The sequence below is a fragment of the Lissotriton vulgaris genome, chromosome 12 (genome assembly GCF_964263255.1).
Source record: "Lissotriton vulgaris chromosome 12, aLisVul1.2, whole genome shotgun sequence".
Classification (NCBI taxonomy): Eukaryota; Metazoa; Chordata; class Amphibia; order Caudata; family Salamandridae; genus Lissotriton; species Lissotriton vulgaris.
The window spans coordinates 599,061,786-599,083,510 of NC_141700.1; the positions used below are offsets into that span (position 1 = coordinate 599,061,786).

General features: G+C 48.9%; 1 protein-coding gene across 1 annotated transcript in view; it reads left to right on the forward strand.

Annotated features, from left to right (window-relative positions):
* Window positions 1–21,725, forward strand: part of LOC147677808 (neural-cadherin-like) — a 684,133-nt gene that overhangs the window by 439,986 nt on the left and 222,422 nt on the right. Inside the window, exon 24 of the mRNA XM_086945589.1 lies at window positions 3,520–3,647. Within this exon, the coding sequence (XP_086801715.1) occupies window positions 3,520–3,647 (128 nt within the window). The remainder of the gene's footprint in view (window positions 1–3,519; window positions 3,648–21,725) is intronic.

A 21,725-nucleotide genomic window follows, 5' to 3' on the forward strand; every position in this document is an offset into this window, starting at 1 on the left:
ACGCCTTTCTACCAGTTTCGCTGATCCCGAAGGTGGTGAACAAGCTCTCTCATTCGTCCACAAGGATGATACTCATCACCCCGGACTGGCCGAGACAATAGTGGTACCCAGACCTTCTGCATCTATCAGAGTGTCCGCACAGGAGGCTGCTGTGCAGACCGGACCTGCTATCCAAGATGAACGGGAGGATTCATCATCCCAACCTTCCCTCACTGAACTTGGCAGCATGGCTCCTGGGGATCTACAGTACGGCCACCTAGGACTACTGCAGGACTGCATGCCCATTTTGAAAGAGGCAAGGAGACCTTCCACGAGGCATTCCTATGTGGTGTATGCAGAACAATTATAGTCCTATCAAAGGTCAGGAAGAGGTCGTTCCTCCTTACCTACTTTATCTGGCGAAAGCAGGGTTGAAGTTTAATTCCATTAAGGTGCATTTAGCAGCTATAACAGCTTATAGACGTTCACCTTCTCATCCTTCTTTCTTCCAATATACAAGCTGTTAAGGATTTTCTGGAGGGCTAGAAGAAGGTCTATCCTCTGGTACGACCTCCATCGCCACCTTGGGAGCTCAACCTGGTGCTATTGAAATTGATTGGTTCTCCTTTCGAACCCATAAATAAAGCGACCTTGCAACATATTTCTTGGAAGGCTGCTTTTTTGGTAGCGATCACGTCAGCTCGCAGAGTGAGCGAGATACAAGCTCTCTGTTCTAAAGAGCCTTATCCAGTTTTCCATCTAAATAGGGTGGTGTTGAGAACACATCCCTCTTTTCTTCCTAAAGTGGTGTCGGATTTCCATGTGAATCAGACCATCTCTCTACCCACCGGTCCAAATCTATAAGAAAATCTGATCAACTGTTTCTCAACTATGGTTCGATCAGGTCTGGTTTTGCAGCTTCGAAATGTTCCATTTCCCGATGGATAGTTTCATGTATCAAACTTGCTTATCAACTGGCGCAGAAACCCCTTGGTTTTTCTCCCAAAGCACATTCCACCAGAGGAAAAGCGGCTACTACAGCTTTTCTTCATAATGTGCCCATGTCTGAAATTTGTAAGGCGGCGACCTGGAGGACCGTCCATACATTTACCAGACATTACTGTCTGGAATCAGACACCAGAGCAGACACCCAAGTAGGCCAGGCCTCCTTGCGGAATCTGTTCAACAGCTGATTTCGGCTGTTGCATTTTGTTGGGTCATGTTTTTTCTCATTTACCTGCAGGGGGTTGATGGGCTTGATATTCTATTCAGTGCTTCTGACTATTGATGAGAATCCCCTGGAAGAGAAGGATAAGTTACTTACCTGTAATCCTACTTCTCTTCCAGGGGTATCCTCATCAAAGTCATAAGCAACTCACCCTCCGTCCCAGGTAAATGTGACACTGTCAAAGTGTTAATGGATATTGTTGAGCCCTGACTTTCAGGGTTATGCAAAGAACAACTGACCTAACTGTCACCCCTGAGGCATGATGGGAAGCTGGGGGTCATGGCTGCCTTAAAGGCACGGTGCCAGTTTTTGTTGAAAATGCTTTCATTTTCTATGGTATTGTTTTACAATGCAGCCTGTAGGCTAACAATGTCTGATTTATTTGCAGTTGTCATGATATATGAGTGATTTGCTCATTAAAACACAGAGTTCAAGTGCTACTTGCCCTAATGTGATTTTTATGTTTGCAAATGCAGTCTCTATATGGGTGATTACATTGTTTAGCCTCCTTTTGGGAGCTGCATTGGTATGAGAAAAAATGATATATGTACATACATATATGTGGATCTAGGTATATATGTGATTTCCATATATAATTTTTATATTATATCCCGGGTCCCCGCACATGGGTGGGAATATTTAGTGCTTATGACTTTGATGAGGATACCCTTGGAAGAGAACTAGGATTACAGGTAAGTAACTTATCCGTGCCTGCAGCCTGTAATCCTGGGTCACATGACTAGGAGTAGCTGGCAGTTGGTCTTTGTATATTGCTCCCAGACAGTGAGAGAAAGGGGGAATAGGTATTGACACAATGGGCCATCTCTGACCAGTTAGGGGGTGGAGCTTTCTCCTACCACACGTACACATCGCAAAGCCTTTGTTTGAGCTCAACTAGCAAGGGTTTGAAACTATTCTTTTGTGACTCCAGACCAGCCGTGGCCAGGGCAGGAAGGCTGGAAATTCCAAACACCTCTTGGGGTGGAAACCCCTAAAACCTTCTCCTACTTCAAAGCTGGCACAAAGTATGAATATTGGACCCTCAGACCCAACTCTTCAGTACTCCTCTGACATATGAAAAACTCAGAAGAACTGTTGTGCTGCTCTGCTGCCATTCTGTCTGAGTGAGAAGAACTGGACCTGCATCTCGAACCCTGGACCACCAGAGTGACTCCAAGGGCTTACTGACTGGCCTACTGATCAGAGCCTTAGGGACAGAAAAGGCTCCAAGCACCTTGACCCCAGCACCGGGAGCCTTGGAAGTGGGCCTGGAGGTGCTCTGGCAGTCCAGCTGTGGTCCCTGCAGATCCAACGCAGCGCAATCCATCGCTAATAGAACCGCTGCTCCATAATGCATTTTCACGCATCACAGCCATGCAGCTCCTCAGAACCCCCGCTGTGTTATGCATCTTGACACAGGACATTGCATCACAGCCCCACAGCTCCTCAGCTCCTCTGAACTGCCACTGCAAGATGCAGAACCTCGCATTGCAGCCCCTCGAAACTACCTCTGCAGTGCATCTCGACAAAGCACCTTCGCATTGCTGCCCCGCAGTTAATCAGAACAGCCGCTTGTCTGGAGGTACGACACATCTTCTGTGCAAGACTTTGCAACGCTAGGCCAGCCAGATTTAAGGTGCTTTGTACAGCGGGTCTAACTTGGTCCCTGTATCTGGCCCACACTCCATTGTAATAGGCCTGAACTTGTGACTTTGTCCCAATCCGGCACAATAGGCGCTTTGTGCTTTTAAGCACTGTTTTCACTTAAATCTTTAAAACTGCATATCTCCAGGTCTATTAATACGATTTTCGTTGTTTTGCTATCACCTAACTTATAAAATGTTACTCTATTTTTCAAATTTGGAGTAGGATTTTTCTTGTGGTATTTTCACTGTATTACTGTTTGTATAGCTGCATTAATACTTTACACATTGCCTTTTAGTTAAGCCTTTTTGCATTGTGCCAAGCTACCGGAGAGTTAAGCACAGGTTAATTTAGAGTTTGCTTGTGACTTCACCCTGATATGTATTGTGGTTGCTGCTTGAGTAGTGTTTCACCCCCCTCAACCAGTAACTCAATTCCCTACATCTGCTAATCCACATTTATACACAAGTCACTTTGAAATGTGAACAACCCTACAATTTGGTTGGGAGCTTGACTAGCGTCCAGCTCTCCCAAACATTATATGTGGCAGCAAGTAACCCAGATTGCTTGAGGACCTGGCATGTAACAATTTGAATGGAATTTGTCTGGTATATAAATAACTCTAAACCGCCATTATCTATTTAAATTACATGTTCTTTCTCTGTTAGAACTTTCAAATGGGACTCCGGTGCTGAAAATGAACCATGGAGCAGGTTCTCTAGTCCTGACGTTCCCTGCGGGAGTAAATGTCGCTGACCGACAATGGCATCGCCTTGATGTGAGAATCAGCAGGCAGGTTGGTTTCTTTTATAAATTAATGTTTTTTTTTTTTTTGAAAACCTTTATTTATCAAATGCACAATACACAGCGTCTGCCTACAACCCCTTCGGGCCGGCCGCTATGACAAGAGAGCAAAGTATCCATCACATTACACTGCGGAAAAGGCCGTATAACGCTTCAATACGGTGTAGTGGCATAAAACATCATATAAAGGATACTGAAGGTTCAATTTTGTAATTTTGTCGAAGTCAAACAAACAACAAAAACAAATACATGGTAAAGCAATGGCAAGTTCACGGGAGGGGAGGAAAAGCGGGAAACAGTATATATGAATGGAAGCAGGTCTACTAGGGGAGGGAAACAATGAAAGGGGTGTTAAGAATGGAAGCTGATTAAAGGAACGTCAACTATGGGGAGGAGGGAATGGCGTCAGTGTAGTCAAGGGGCGGGGTACAAATGTCACCCCGGTATTCATTCCATTGTGCCCAGATTCCACCCCACTTCCTAAGACTACCCAGAGCCTCATACACCGTCTTCTCCCGAAACATGCACCAATCCATGTTATCTTTCCAGGCATTGAGTCCAGGCGGTCTGTGGGAGCCCCAGAGCTGCGCTATGTCCCTCTTGGCAACCATGTTACCCAGGGTGATCCAGAAGGTCTGAGCGGCCGTACAGTCCGTAGGCTCCCATACATTAAGCAGGCAGCGCCTCGTCTCAGGAAGGAGGGGGACCCCAGTGACACGCCCCATCACATCGTGGATCCTAGACCAAAAAGCAGAAATAACCGGGCATTCCCATAAAATATGAAGAGAAGTACCATTCATACCACAGCCACGCCTACACAATCCATCAGTTGCGAGCCCCATTCGTACCAGACGCATACCAGTCACATAGACTCGATGGAGGATCTTCAATTGCACAAAACGAAGCCTAGCCGGAATAGCCACCTCCTTAGGGGAGGAAATCGCCATTTGCCAGTCTTCGTCATCCAATTCGAGACCATCTGCCACCCAGGAGGCCCGAAGCTTCACCAGAAGGTCAACCCTATTGTTAATGAGTTTTTTATAAATTAAGGAAATTGTACTATCCGGGACATGACCGTCCAGAATACGATCTTCCAACGGGGACGACTGGGGGATTTCCGTCCCAGGGGGAAAGGCAGAGAGCAAGGCGTGCCGCACCTGAAGGTAACGAAAATACTCCTTGTCATCCAGTTGATATTCTACCTTCAGGGCCTCAAAGGATTTTACTGTTCCTCTGGCCCAAAGATCCTCCACCTTGCTAATCCCAATCATATCCCATCTATCAAACCCTTTCGTCCGCCACAGGTTACCCAGCCGTTCAGAATCATACAGAGGGGTCATGCGCGTCAATCTATCGCCCCAACCTGTAGCCACAGTCGCATCCTTCCAGGCACATTTCGTGGGACCGGTCAAGAGACAAAGTGGTGACTTCGAGTATAAGGCTCTATTGAAGTTGCCGCCCGGCAACAGGAGTTTATCCATAGCGAAAGCGGTAGCGGGTCCTGGAGAATACGTCACATGGTTAATTGCACTTAATTGTGAGGCCCAGTAATAACGTCTGATGTCAGGCAGAGCAATACCGCCATCGTAACAGGGGAGCGAGAGTTTTGATAGGGCTCCACTGCAGCCTTTATTGAAAAGCTAGTGGAAAGCGTCACAGAAGCCGCATTACGCTCGGATAAATACCTGGTCTTAGGGGACCTTAGCCTGCATTTAGATACCCCTGCGGATAGATTGGCGAGTGATCTATGTCACACGATGGCCAGCTTACAGTTCGAACAGAAGGTATTGCATCCTACCCATAAGCTGGGCCACCTTCTGGACCCAGTTTTCGCAAACTGGAACCAAGTAGACGCCCAACCCCCGATTCCCATCCCATGGTCTGACCATCTTCTTGTCCCCTTTACCATCGAAATGCAGGGACCTCGCCCCAGTGACCCCCCTGCTGATAAACACCCAAGGCGTAGATGGGCAGCGTTCTCCCAGGCCAAATTCAATCTGGCACTTACTGAGAAGGGTCATCCTGGGGGCGATGGGGTAGATGAAATTAATTCCAACTTTGACCAACGCATCATGGAAGCCTTGAATCAGGTGGCACCATTGGGTATGGCGAAATTGGGGGGCCGAGTGCAAAGATCGGCACCTTGGTACAATGAGGATTTGCGAACGGCCAAAGCAGCATGTAAACGTGCCGAAAGGCAATGGAGGATTGCCTATTCCACTCAGGCCAAAACCGTTTACATAGACTGCAGACGCGTCTATCACACGTTGATTAGGAAGGCCAAATCATTGTACTACTGCAATAAGATAGAGGAAGCAGAGCAGTCCACCAAGGAGCTTTTCTCTATTTATAAGTCTATTGCGATTGGAAAACCTGCCGCGGTGCCTAAGAAACTCTGCACCACGGAGGGCTGTAACCGAATTGCTGAGTTCTTTGCAACTAAGGTCACCAACATCTATAACTCCTTTCCCCAGAGGACAGACAGTGGCTCTGCCCCCTCGGAATCCTCCAGAATGAAAGGGGAACAACGTCTAACCACTTTTGTTACTCCTTCCACTACGGAACTTCTCCGTATTTGTGGATCTATAAAATCCGGTTCCCCTAGAGATCCGACCACTCCTAGTCGGCTAAAGGACAGCTTGCCAGTACTAGAGCCCTATGTGCGTCATTTACTAGACACCTCCTTTGAGTCTCAGGTGGTCCCGAAGGCCTGGAAGCAGGCAGTGGTACTTCCTCTGCAAAAGAACACCAACGTCAGCTTTGATAAACTGGATAACCTCCGTCCCATTTCCCTCCTGCCCTATATGGCGAAGGTGGCGGAAAAAATAGCCAACATACAGCTTATGCAGTTTGTGGAGACGGCCTCGCTACTCCACGACTCGCAATTTGGCTTCCGCCCCCGTCACTCGACGGAGTCTGCTCTTCTCGTGGCGGTGGAAGCACTTAGACAGGGAGTGGACGAGGGCCAAACCATGGCATTGATCCTACTTGACTTAAGCGCAGCATTCGACACTGTAGCACACTCCACCTTGCTACAGTGTCTGAATGGAGGAGGGGTGACAGGAGCTGCGCGTGGCTGGATCAAGTCCTTCCTGTCTGATAGGTGCTTTCAAGTCAGATTGGGTGATTGCTACTCCAGGGAGATTGAGTTGGGCCAGGGCTTTCTAAACAAGCACCTTCCTCATGGAAACTTGCTAAAATCATATTTTTTCTGAAAAAGGGGAAACCAGAAAAAGAGTGTGGTTCGTATCGGCCCATATCTCTACTAAACTCCGATGTGAAAATTTTTGCTAAAATCCTAGCTAATCGGTTAGCGTCCCATATGCCGGACATTGTTAATCCCCAACAGCATGGCTTTGTGATGGGTAGAGATACCACTCTGCATGTTAATACCTCAATAACCGCTTTGGATGTAGCAGAAACCACTAACACCCCACTCGGTATGATAATGTTAGATGCTGAAAAAGCATTTGACCGAGTGGGGTGGGACTATCTGTGGACAGTATTAAGTAAAATGGGTATAAATGGCTCTTACCTAGATTGGGTTAAGTCAATTTATGATGAACCATGGGCCGTGATCAGCTATGGAGGTACAGATTCTAATAATTTTAAGATTGCAAGAGGTACAAGACAGGGATGCCCCTTTTCCCCACTATTATTTGCTTTATCTTTAGAACCCTTTTTAAATGCCTTAAATGACCAAACCAATATAATACCAGCTCAACATGGGGACATAACCCTTAAATTAACTGCCTTCGCGGATGATATCCCAATATATACATCGGATGTTTGTAAAGCTATGCCTGCAATTATAGAGGAAGCACATAAGTATGGGAAAATCTCTGGGTATAAATTAAATGTTAATAAAACCCAAATCATACTCAACTATACTCCGGCTACATGTACTTATAAAACCTGCAAAGAAGCCGTATATTTAGGTATAAAGCTCATGGCTAAAGTGGAGAAAATTGTTGAAATAAATTATGGGTCATTTCTCAAAGAAACAACTGCGAGCTTTAAAAAATGGCATAAGATACCTCTGAGTTTACTAGGGAGATTAAATCTGATCAAAATGAAAATCTTACCTAAGCTACTTTATTTGTGTAGAGCTATACCGCTACAACCAAATAAGCTTTTTTTTAAGAAATTGGATGGCATCTGTAGCAGCTTTATCTGGGGGTATAAAAAGGCACGAAGGGCGGTAACATTTCTGACATTACCTATCTCTAAAGGGGGACTCACCTTTCCGGATTTTAATCTTTATTTTTTTGCTACTTTTTTTTTGCGCATTAGGAGCTTATTAAAAAACACTCCATCTTTATTTTTTCATCAATACATGCTGGGGGCCGATGCCAATCAATTTCTATTACGCGTCCATGACCCTAATTACTTTAAAAGAGTAAAATTTAAGACTGCTAAGCATGCTATAAGAATTTGGGACAAAATTCTGCACATTAGTAATAGCTCATTTTATAACGCTGAGCTTAGATTATGGAATAATCCTGGCCTTCCTGGTATTTTTTCGGATGGATTGGGTAATCGGTGGATGAGACAGGATATAAACACACTAGGAGACCTGTATGGTATTAATGGTTTGATGGATTTTGAGAATTTAAAAATCACAAATGGGCTCACGGATGATATGCACTTTAAATATAGACAACTTAGAGATTTTTTTTGTAATAAATTGAAAATAATGGAAGTCAAACAATCTGATATTCTTGAGGGTATTTATTCAGAAAAAACTAAATCATTAATTAAATGGGGATATCAATGGCTCATTAAGGAGAAGGGAGAAAACACAACTCAAATCGCAGCCAAATGGTCTCGTAGATTAAATCAAAATATTAATTCAGTCCACATTGGTAATGCCCTAACCCATTTAAATGATATAATCCATTCTTCCAATCTGAAAATGCAACTATATAGGACAATCACGGAACTGTACTATACGCCACAAAGAATATCCAGCTGGGCACAAGGTAATTCTTTGACAGATAAATCCAGGTGTGCTAAATGTAATACTGCCGCGGCTGGAATTGAACATATGTTATTCTCCAGTCCCGCACTTTCCAATTTTTGGGATCGTATATCTTATCATCTTCAATTTAATCAAATAAGTTCAACGGATCTTACGGCACAAATGGTTTTGTTAGATATTCAAGATAGGAACTGTCCCAACAAAGATCTTTCAACGATTTTGCTAGCATGTGCTAGATTAATTATAGCCAGGGTCTGGATTTCTAAAGAACCCCCTAAGGTTGCAGATTGGCTATCATTGGTGTATGAAATTAGAACTATGGAGTTTTCTCTAGCTAAGCTTAGAGGTCCTAAAGCTCTTCGGAGGAAAGAAAAGATATGGAAGAACCTTTTTGATGGTCAAGAGATGTGATTAGGCCTAATCTGGTTTTTCTGTCTTAGTAGTTTATTACTTTAATAGTAGAGTCAATGTGAAGTTTGATTTACGGATTACTTTATGTTGTTTCCATTCCTCAATTTTATTTGTTGTTTGTAGCAATTGTATTTGTATGCTAAGTATGGAATTGAATTGTCATGAATACTGTCACTTCTTGCAAACAATAAAAATGTTTAAAAAAAAAAAAAGAGTTGGGCCAGGGCATACCTTAGGGTTCGTCCCTGAGCCCAACCCTATTTAATATCTACGTCTCCCCCCTGGCGGCCATCGTGGAGGGATATGGTCTTCGCCTGGTGTCCTACGCCGATGACACGCAGTTGGTCATCTCCCTATCGCGTGCGCCCGGCCTTGCAGCGGACATCTTCAGGAATTGCATGCAAGATCTTGCTGCCTGGATGTCCGCAAACTGTTTAAAGTTGAACGGTAGCAAGACCGAGGTGCTCGTGGTGGGGGGTGCACCGTCTGCGTGGTCGTCGGCGTGGTGGCCACCTTGTCTGGGTGAAGTTCCTGCTCCCTGCCGCGAGGCCAGGAACCTTGGCGTGTGGCTGGATAAGGACCTCACCTTCGGTCCACAGGTCGGTCGGGTGGCGGGGATATGCTTCAGTGTTCTGAGAGCCCTCAGGAAAGTGTTAGATCTGCTTCCCATTTCTGCTCGAAAGACGCTGGTGCATGCCCTGGTCACCTCCCGACTTGATTATGGGAACCTGCTCTATCTGGGGGCCACAGGCAGGGTTATGGGCCGCCTGCAGGTTCTTCAAAATGCGGCAGCGCGGCTGGTTCTCAGACTCCCCAGGAGGTCTTCCGCCAAACCAGCTCTACGGGCCCTCCATTGGCTCCCCATTGAGAGGAGAGTGGAGTTTAAGGCCCTTGCCACATGTCACCGTATCCTGAGCGGCAAAGCACCTCTTCCGCTCCAGAGCCTAGTATCCCGTTATGAGCCCGCACGCAGTCTTCGGTCTTCTCAGACTGGGCTGCTAAAAGTCCCAAGAGTATTCAAAGCTCGTATGGGAGGTAGATCCTTTAGATACCTTGCTCCCAAGTGCTGGAATAATCTCCCGCTGGAACTTCGACTCGAACCTTCTGAAGTCCAGTTCAGAAAAAAACTTAAAACGCATTTTTTCAGCAGATAGCTTTTGTGGGAGGAGGAGGGACAGCCACTTCACTTGTCATAGCGCGGGGACACGCCAGTGGCGTAACCAGGCGCTTAATAAATGTCCGATAATAATAATAATAAAGATACGGGCTCGTCCGTCCCAAATCAACTGTCTCTGCAGGCCTTCAACCTCACGGAAATAACGAGCGGGGACAGGATCGAAAAAGTTCTGTAAGGCATATAAAAACCGGGGGAGGGACATCATTTTAAAAAGTGCCGCTCGTCCCAATGGAGACAAGGGCAATTCACGCCACCTTCGTACATCCTGCTTGAGGCGACGAAGAGGAGCGTAAAGATTACGATCATAGCGCACTGAGGAGTCCATGGAAATAAAAATCCCCAAATATTTAAAGCCATCCTCCGCCACCTGGATCGGGAACCTACGAGGCAGCGGAGGCAAAACCCCCGCTATAACATAGACACACGACTTGGTCCAGTTAATAACAAGCCCGGAGTTCTTACCAAAGGAGGTGAGAACATCGAAGAGCACGTTTAAAGACTTCTGAGGTGAGGTGAAATAGAGAAGGATATCGTCAGCGTAGAGTGAGACGCGATCCTCCAGATCCGGTGTCCACCGGATCCCTTTAATCGAAGGCTCCCAGCGAAGCCATGCTGCAAGGGGTTCCAATGCCAATGCAAAGAGAAGTGGGGAGAGCGGGCACCCCTGACGGGTGCCACGTCCCAATGGAAATTAATCAGAGCCTCTGCCGTTCACCACGACTTGGGCTAACGGTTGTTCATATAGGAGCCGCACCCATGCGATGAAGCTAGGGCCAAACCCGAACTTGGAAAGGGCCGCCCACAAATATGGCCACTCAATGGTGTCGAAGGCCATTGTAGCATCCAGGGAGGCCACTACTGCAGGCTCAGTGAGAGCCTCAGCTCTCGCGAGAACGCTGTGGAGTCTACGGAGATTAAGAGCTGTGTTTCGATGGGGAATGAAACCGGACTGATCCGGATGGATCAAGTTGCAGATTACAGACAATAGTCGATTAGCTAGGACTTTGGCCAGAATTTTAGGCTCGGCGTTGAGCAGCGAGATCGGCGATAAGAGGTGCATCGGTCACGAGGCTTGCCATCCTTATAAATGACCACTATGGTAGCCAAGCGCTGTTCAGGTGGAAGGACGCCCGCTTCGAATGCATCAAGAAACATAGTGCGCAAATGGGCAGCCATTTTGTCCAGTCGGAGTTTATAGAGCTCGATAGGCAAACCATTGGGCCCCATCGCTTTGCCCGATCGCAAGGACCTAATGGCAAGAGCGATCTCGTCCACTGTGATAGGAGCCTCCAGAGCCAATCTATCCTCCTCCGAGACACAAGGTAGCGCAATGTCGCGCAAAAGTAAACGAGAGTCAGCCTCATCACGGTCACTCACTGAACTGTACACCGTTCGGAAATGATCCACAAAAGATTCAACGATCTCCCCCGGATCAGTCACACATTCACCATTCTCACGGGTGATAACGGGCACCACACGGTTTAGTCTCTCAGCCTTGTCCAGCCACGCCAGGAGTTTACTAGCCTTGTCACCCACATCGTAAAGACGGCCTAGCTGATTCATGCGCATCACCTTAGCAGCATCAGTCACAAGGGCTCTATAATCTGCCTGCTTCAGTTCTAAGAAGTGCAAGAGTGCAGGTGTATCATCTCCACCCAACCCACTCTCGAGCGTAGTTATTTCGGACTCAAGGGCCGACACAGCCTCCCTCCTAGCCTTCCTATCAGCTGCAATAAGGGACAGCGCAGAACCCCGTATAACGGTTTTAAAGGCCTCCCACAAGGTCGTAGGGGAAGCGACCGAACCCACATTCTCATCAAAATAACAATCGATCGCCTTTACCAAATTCGAGCGGAGCTGAGGATTCCTAAAGTGCCAGGGGGGAACAGGAGGAACTCTGCTTCCGGAAAAGCCTGCCACCGAAACCTCGAGTAACAAGGGGGAATGGTCAGAGATACCCCTAGAGAGATGCCGGATTTCACGCACCAAGGAGGAGTTAGCAGTGAGCATCAAAAAATAATCAATCCTTGAGAGGCTGCCATGAGCACCAGAGTGAAAAGTGTACTGAGTTTGCGTGGGGTGCAACATCCGCCAAACATCTACCAACCCGAAGGTCTCCGTCAAGTCAGTCAGCCACATCTGGGACAATGGCAGAACTCTAGGGGGCAGCCGGTCACACTCGCCCGACATTACCAATTTGAAATCCCCACCTATGATCAGGAGACCATCTGGAAGCCCAAGAAGAGTCCTACCGAGGTCAGCATAAGTGGTAGCCTGCAGTCCCGGGGGGACATAAACAGCAACAATTACAATCAGCCTCCCCTCCCATCTCCCCGAGACAGCAGCGTATCGACCCCGATCATCGAGGGTGACATCACCTATTTCAAGGGCCAAGGAGGATTTCACCATTATACCAACTCCTCGGGAGCCGGATGTAAAGCCAGCGTGAGCCACAAGTCGATAACCTCGGCGGTCAAGAGCTTTACAAGCATTGCCTATCAAGTGAGTTTCCTGGAGTAGAACAACATCAGGGGAATGACGTCTTATAAATTGCAGCACAATACCACGTTTGATCCTGTCTCCCAAACCATTAACGTTCCAAGATAGCACTTTCACGTCACCCCCCCCCCATTCCAGTAAGTCTCCCAAACCACCCCCTCCCGGAACCTCAGAGCAAGGATACAGGCAAGCGATACAGTACCATGTGAAAAAGAAAACACAGAACACAAAACACAACCAAGTCCCCACCTCCCACCCCCAACCAAGAACCCGTTACAACACCCCCCACCCTGCACCCCTGCTGACTGATAAGCCACCCCAAACTGCAGTGTGCCTGTCGCCCCTACCGAAATCTACACGAAGAACCCCTGAGGAGGAAGGGAGAGACTACCCCAACCCGCCCCACCCCTGGGCCTAAAGGTGAAAGCATATATTAATACTCTGCAAAAGTTACAACCCAAAATCGGACCTCAGGACCCAAAGTCAGTCTTGCGCCGTTGCGCCTCCGTCCGCGCCTCCGGGGCCTCTGCTCTCGGCGTCATCCTTTGGCAATGACTCCAGCCAGTCACTGACACTGTCCGGTTGATCGAAGAAGAAAGCACGTTCCCTGTACTCGATACGTAGGCGAGCGGGGAACAGCATCGCATATTTAAGTCCCAAGTCTCTCAGGCGACGTTTCACTCCCAGGAATCCGGATCGTTGCCGCTGCACTTGAGGAGTAAAGTCAGGGTAGATAGAAATGGAGCTGTTCTCAAACTTCAGCGGGCCGTGCTTGCGAGAGGCCATAAGAATAGCGTCCCTGTCCCGAAAGTGAAATAGCCTAGCAATAATAGGCCTCGGGGGTGCCCCCGGCTTGATCTGCGGTACGCACGCTCGACCGCAAAGAACTTAGTAAGGCCTGCGGGAGCAAGTTTGGCAACAATTAATTCCTCGACCAGCAAATCGATTGAGGCAGCACCACTGTCCTCCGGTACCCCGACCAGGCGAATGTTGTTCCGTCGGGCCCTGTTAACGTACTCCTCCATACGTCTGGCCAGCAGATCCTGCGATGACCGCAGATTCCCGATCTCAGATTGCGCTTCCGCCATGTCCGTCACTAGACTGGTAGCTTTAAGGTCCAATGCCTTGACCCTCTCGTTAGTTTTAGCCAAGTCGGCTCGAATAAGGGTAACATCAACCGCCACCGTGTCTATCTTGGACACGATGGCCTCGTATTGTTGACCCATATCAGCCTTGAGTCCTGTAATGGCGGCCAGTAGGTCTTGGAGACACCTCCGATGAGGCCGTCATGTCCGTCCTCGGATTCTCTAAACTGCGGCTGGCAGCGCTGGGGGATCCTCTTGGCTGAGTATAACGATCTATCACATTGGACTGGACCGATCCCCCACGATTGGTGACTTTCCTGCGCTTCTCCAGCTCGGGTTTCGTCGCCATGTTGGAATCAGCACCTCGTTGGGTCTAACCGGGTGCGATAGAATGGCAGCGACCCTCTGGTCTCCGAAATTCGCAGCCTCACAAAAATCACAGACCACTGATCCGGGGCTGTGGTGAGGATGTACAGCTGGGTAGACCACCAGAACCAGGAGTGCAGATTAGGTCTCAGGCAGTCAGTTCAAGGATGGAAGAGAAACCGAAAGTGAAAGTGACACACCACCGGTTGAGCAGATGCCAGGCGACCGTTGTTGTTGAATTACTGCTCGGCCATCCAAAGCAGCAGAGTCCCCGGTGCCGTCCGGAGCTAGGCCAGAAAACTTAGGACGACGCAGATATGGTTCCCGAAGTCCGATCTCGGCCCCCAAAAGTGCAGCAGCATCAGCAAGAGTAGCACTTCAAAAGCCCATCAAAGCCCATCAAAGTAACCAGGATTTCAGAAGGATAGATCAATAAGGGCGGCGCGGGTCTCGGGAGCTCTCTGCTCACGCGACCATCTTGGATGCCCGCGTAGCTCCTCCTCTATAAATTAATGTTTAGAAAGTGATACCACATCTTTACCTATGGCAATGAACACCTGCTTGGAGACAAGGCTTCAACATCTTTTTCCACTTTGCCACACACAATGGGCCAGACAAGTCACTTTAAAAAAGAACATGTGTTTGTTTGATATTAGCAGGTTTTCCCATTTATTTGTGTGGACATGAAAAGGTTTGACTGAATGTGTATCATGTTTGGGGTCAGAAGGTTGTATGATGTGTATATATAAAGTATTTCTATAGTGCAAACCAAGCCAAAAGGCAGCAGAGCACTGTACACAGTAAAAGACCAACATAAAAAGAACAAGTAAGAGGAGAGGAGAGTAAGGTGTAAAGTGCATGGGGGGGCACAACAAGGTTATAAAGCTCTGTGCAAATGCTACAGTTAAATATAATATAATGCGGCATGTGGGAAAGGGCCTCTTTTTACATGGGTAAACCCCACTTTCAGCCTAGTTTTGATGTGGTTTCGATTGTAGTCCACAGGGTCTCTGCCAACTTGGTCCCCTGTGCCAGTGCTTTTTCCATAAAAACACATCTCCTATTGGTACTTCTACATCCTGTAGGTCCTTAGTAAATGACACCCTAGGAACATAGAGCCTGGGAGCTGAAGAGGGTCACCTGGAACTCCCCTCTCTGGGACCATGCCACTGCTCTTGCAGCTTGGATGCCACTGTGAAGGAGAAAACGAAAAAGTTGACATGGCACCGCGTTTGGGTGCTATGCCAGCTAGCTCTGCCCTAAGGCATGTGTAAGTCACCCCTGGAGCAGGCTTCACAGCCCTAAGGCAGGGTGCAGTATACCAAAGGTGAGGGCATATCTGCATGAGCAGATTTTCCCCAACAATATTAGTGTCAATTCCTTAATATTGTAAGTGCCAGTGAAGCCATAGAGAATAAATGGACTGGAAACTCAACAACTCGAGTTCCACAGCACCATGATGGCCACACTGAACACAGGAGTGTTTGGCACCAAACTACATATTTCATTAAATCCACACTGATACCAGTGTAGGATTTATTGAACCATGTACTCATAGGGCACCTGAGAGGTGTCCTCTAAAAATCTACCTACCCTGGTGTGGTCTCTGACCGGATGCAGGCAGCCAGCCACCACCAGACAAGTTCTGGACCCCTGGGTAGAGAGCCTCTGCTCTCTGGGACCAGGAACAATGCACATCCTGGGTGTAGGCGTCACGCTGTCTCCCCCAGGATGGGCCAGTGCTTGAAGGAGGAAGCTTGAAAGGCCTGCCCCTTTTGTAATGCGACCCCAGCCTCTGCTGCTAGTAGCAGATGGCAGCCCCTAGTTTACACCTCCACTTTGGGCAGGAAAACTCAAAAGAATAGGAGGTGTGTCCACCTCTATCAAATCCACCCCTAAGGTGGGGGAGACGGGGAGAAGCATATCTTTCAGTCCTCACCATCTTGAATATGGGGGGGATCCTTCCAGTCTGGGCTAGGTCTATGATACCTCCCACAGGAGGGTGGCATAATAGAGGGTGTAGTCACCACAGGTAAGGTGCACATTGGCCCTTCCTGCTACTCCCCTAAAACACCCCTAGTATTTAGGTGGCTCCCAGAGACCTAGGAACTAGATCTGCAATGACCTAAAAAACAAGAAGGGGAACCTGCAGAGAAGACTGAAGACGACAACAGTCTTGGCCTCAAACTTACTAGGGTCGCAGTGTCTCTGCAGAAAGGCTCTGCGTCTCTGGTCCTGGGTTCAGGATCATCAGATTTTTCCCCACCCCGCCCCCGCCTCCCAGCTGCTCCGCCCTCGCCCCTCCCCCCTCCACCATCCAGATATGACAGATGCCTCTACATGCAGCGTTCACGTGCAGCGGTCGCGCCCCATGCGCGCCGAAGGTGCGCCAAAGGTAAGCCCGTCTACGCCCGTCCGCTCCTGGACCTCACCCAGCGCCATACCCCCTGGCCCCCACAAAATCCATTCCGCCCGCATATCATACGACGCCGCAACCCTCTCAGCCCTTAACCCCGGCCGCACACCACAATGCTACCAATCTGCCCCAGGACACACCCATGGACCCTTCACCTGCCACTCCTGCAAATTCGACTGCATCAGGACCCACACCAAATCCACAAACTCCAAACAGAGCTCCGACACCAACCATCTAAAGTGCATCCTGCTCAACACCCGCTCGGTCCACAGACACTCCATTGAACTCTGGAACCTACTCGACACTACTTTACCGGACGTCGCCTTCCTTACAGAAACCTGGATGAACGCCTCTTCAGCACCCGACATCGCCATAGCCATCCCGGACGGCTACAAGATCATCCGAAAGGACCGCATCAACCAAACAGGAGGAGGCATCGCCATCGTCCATAAGAGCACCATCCGCATCACAACCAGCTCCGATGATAACCTTGCTAACGCCGAACACCTTCACTTTCAGATCCACACCAACCCCAAGACCACACTCAGAGGCACCCTCATCTACAGACCACCAGGGCCCCGCACACAATTCAGTTGAGACATCACTGACTTCATCAGCCCACATGTCCTCACCTCAGAGAACTACATTCTACTAGGAGACCTCAACTTCCATTTGGAAAAGAAAAACGACAGCAACACCACCTCCCTTGTGGACAATGTGAACAATCTCGGACTCAAACAACTTGTCGACACCCCCACCCACCTTGCCGGACACACGCTCGACCCTATCTTCACCTCCAGCAAGCACATCTCCTTCGATCACACCACAGCCCTCCATTGGACGGACCACAGCTGCGTTCATTTCAGCTACAAAAAGACCACGACCCACAACCCCCCACATCCTATTCCTCGAAGAAACTGGAACAAAATCACCACCGACCAGCTCTTCACTTCGCTCCACCCAAACCCCCCTGCCATATCATTGAACTCAAACCAAGCAGCCACCAACCTCACACAATGGATCACCCACAGCGCCGACGTACTAGCACCCTTGAAGAACCATCCTTTCAAACAAGGTAGCAAAAAAGCCCCCTGATTCAACGATGACCTCAAGAAATCCAAGAAGATCTGTCGAACTCACGAGAAAGCCTGGAGAAAAAACCCAACCTCTGACAACCTGGCCACCTTCAAGAACGCCACTCGCAAACACCACCAAATGATCCGATCCACCAAGAAATCAGCATTCAAGGACCGACTCGACAACAATGCCCATAACAGCATGGAACTATTCAACATCATCAAAGAATTTACCAACCCCACCGCCGGCACCAACGACATCACTCCCTCCCAAGAACTCTGCGACTCTCTATCCTCATTCTTCTACAACAAAATCGCCGATATACATAACAGCTTTGAAAACCAGTCCGAAAACCAGTCCTCCCCACCCACCTCCGAACCAAAACCGCACTCTAACAACCTGTGCGCCTGGAACCCAATCACCACCGAAGACACCATCCGCCTTATGAACTCCATCCACTCAGGATCCCCAACCGACCCATGCCCCCACTACATTTTCAACAAAGCAGACTCCATCATCGCACCCCATCTCTGCGATGTCATCAACTGTTCCTTCAACTCCGCTACCTTCCCGGAAAGCTGGAAACATGCCGAACTCAGCGCCCTTCTGAAGAAACCCACAGCAGATCCCACTGAACTTAAGAACTACCGCCCCATCTCGCTCCTCCCATTCCCTACCAAAGTCATTGAGAAAGCCGTCAACAGTCAACTCGCCGCCTTCCTCGAATCCAACAAATCCCTCGACCCTTCACAGTCCGGCTTCCGAGCCAAACACAGTACCGAAACCGCCCTCATCGCAGCAACAGACAACATTCGAACACTACTGGACAACGGAGAAACAGTTGCCCTCATTCTACTCGACCTCTCCGCAGCCTTCGACACAGTCTGTCATAGCACCCTCATACAGCGCCTTAGCAACATCGGAATACAAGGGAAAGCTTTGGACTGGATCATCTCGTTCCTCGCCGGAAGAACCCAGAGAGTCCGCCTCCCCCCTTTTAGATCAGAGGCCACCGAAGTCATCTGCGGCGTACCACAAGGATCATCACTCAGTCCCACCCTCTTCAACGTATACATGAGTCCCCTCGCATCCATAGCACGCCAACACAACCTCAACATTATCTCCTACGCAGACGACACTCAGCTGATCCTATCCCTCACCAAAGACCTAAACACCGCCAAGACCAACCTACACGAAGGGATGAAAGACGTAGCCGAGTGGATGAAGAACAGCCGCCTAAAACTGAACTCGGACAAAACGGAAGTCCTCATCTTAGGATCATCCCCCTCTGCCTGGGACGACTCTTGGTGGCCACCAGCCCTGGGAACCGCACCCAGACCTACGGATCACGCACGTAACCTTGGCTTCATCCTGGACTCCTCCCTCTCGATGACCACAAGCCAATGCAGTCTCATCATCTTGCTTCAACATCCTCCGCATGCTCAAAAAAATCTTCCGTTGGATCCCCACCGAAACAAGAATGACAGTCACCCATGCACTGGTCACCAGCCGACTGGATTAGGGAAACACCCTTTACGCCGGAACCACAGCCAAACTACAGAAAAAACTCCAACAAATCCAAAACGCCTCAGCCAGACTCATATTGGACATTCCTCTGCAAGCTCACATTTCTGACCACCTCAAAGACCTCAATTGGCTCCCCGTCAACAAGAGAATAACGTTCCGCCTCCTCACCCACGCACACAAAGCCCTCTACGACCAAGGACCCGATTGCCTCAACACGCGACTGTCCTTCTACTCCCCCTCCCGCCAACTACGATCGTCCAATCAAGCCCTCGCCGCTATTCCGCGAATCAATAAATCCACCATGGGGGGAAGATCCTTCTCCTACCTAGCGGCCACAACCTGGAATTCTCTCCCCACCCACCACCGCCTTACACAGAACCACCTCGCCTTCAGAAAGCAACTAAAAAACTTGGATATTCGACAAGTAAAGCACCCCCCCTCCCTCAAGCGCCTTGAGACCCTATGGGTGAGAAGTGCGCTATACAAATCCCCGAACTTGAACTTGATGGCAAATCATCTGGCCGGAGTTCTGAACGTGCGTGCAGGCAGTCTCAGTCGGCAGTTCTCGGCCGACCAAGAGTGGAGGCTTCATCCAAAGGTAGTTTGTCACATCTTTCGGACATGGGGGACTCCTCGGGTGGACCTGTTCGCCACTCTCGAGAATGATCACTGCCCGTCATTCTGCAGCCTCCAGTTTCCGATGCAGGGAGCCTTAGGGGACGCGTTTCAGTTGAGTTGGGAATCGCAACTCCTCTACGCGTTTCCCCCCATACCCTTGATTCCTCGGGTTCTGAGGAAGATTCGCCAAGACCGGGCCCAAGTTATATTGATCGCCCCTGATTGGCCAAGACGGGTGTGGTACACAGATCTTCTCCACCTCTTCTCGTGCCCGCCGCTCCGTCTCCCTCTCAGGGCAGATCTCCTCTCTCAGATGGAGGGGCAGGTTCTACAGCCCCACCTCCAGACCTTACCCTTTCATGCCTGGAGATTGAACGGGCAACCTGAATTCCTTTTCTCTCCCACATGATGTGGTGGATGTCATTCCATCGGCCAGGCGTGACTCTACCAAGTCAATCTATTCATACAGATGGTCTAAATTTGTGACTTGGTTTGAGGAGAAGTCCATTGACCCTTTGAGAGCTCGTTTGTCAGATATACTTCTATTTGCTCTTTCTTTAGCGCAGCAAGGGTTTGCTGTGGCTACATTTAAAGGTTATCTTTCGGATTTGTCGGCATTTCTCTGCTTGCCGGATCAGCCGTCCTTATTTAAATCTCCTATTGTTTTAAGATTCCTGAAGGGTCTTATAAATACATTTTCTCCTTCTCCTTTTATTGTGCCTCAATGGGACTTGAATCTGGTGCTTACTTTCTAATGGGTTCTCCTTTCGAACCTTTACATAATTGTCCCTTGAGGTTGTTGTCTTTTAAGACGGTTTTCCTAGTTGCAATTAACTCGGCAAGGAGGGTAAGTGAGCTTCAAGCTCTTAGTTCAAAGCCCCCAATCTTGACCATTCATGCTGAACGAATGGTTCTTAGGACCAGGGCTGCTTTTCTGCCTAAGTTGGTAACTCCCTTCTATCTAGGACAGTCTATTAGCCTTCCTACCTTCTATCCTCCCCCTCACCCTTCCAAGGAGGAGGAGCGGCTTCACCGTCTGGACCCTAAGAGGGCGGTGAGCTTTTATCTTGATAGGACGAAGGACTATCGAGTGGATGACCAGCTGTTTGTTGGATTTGCTGGCTGCAGAAAAGGAAGAGCTGTGCACAAGCGCACACTTTCGAGATGGATAATATTATGCATCAAGATCTGCTACGCCCTGGCTGGTCAGGAACCTCCAGAGGGTATAAGAGCCCACTCTACTAGAGCAAAGTCATCTACATCTGCTTTGTCTTGGGTGTACCTTTCTGATAGATACATCTGCCTTGTGGATTTCTCACCTTGTGAATATCCCCCTTGCGCCAGCAACGTTCGGAAAATTCTTTGTAGCACGGCGGCGTGGTCGACGTCATAGGAGCACGGCATTGCGCGCGACTCCGTCTGACGTCACCAACTCCTCATAAGACCCACGTCGGCGTGATGACGTCAGTTCCCTTTTTTCCGCGTGGTCGACGCTAACGGTGTCTGGGATCTTCTGCGATACTTTGAGTATCTTGTTGCTATTTGGTGTTACTGTTTCTCTTTTGAGATTTTCTTCTTCGTCGAGGATGTCGTCGAGGAAGACGGGGTTCAAGCAGTGTGGTTTCGGTGCCCGAATGATGTCGATCACTGATCCGCATTCCGACTGTCTTTGGTGTCTTGGGTCGGACCATGATGTTAAGAACTGTCGTTCTAGCTTCAAGATGAACCCCAAGGCCTTGCGAGAGCGGGAGGCGAAGCTTCTTCTTGCGAAGGTGAAAGAAAGAGAAGCTGGAAGATCTTCGAGGTCGGTTTCCAGGCGCTCGAAGTCGAGGCAGATGTCGAAGTCTAGGTCAAGGTCGGCTTCGAGGTCGAGGTCCAGAGCGAGGTCGAGATCCAGAGAGAGGTCGAGGTCT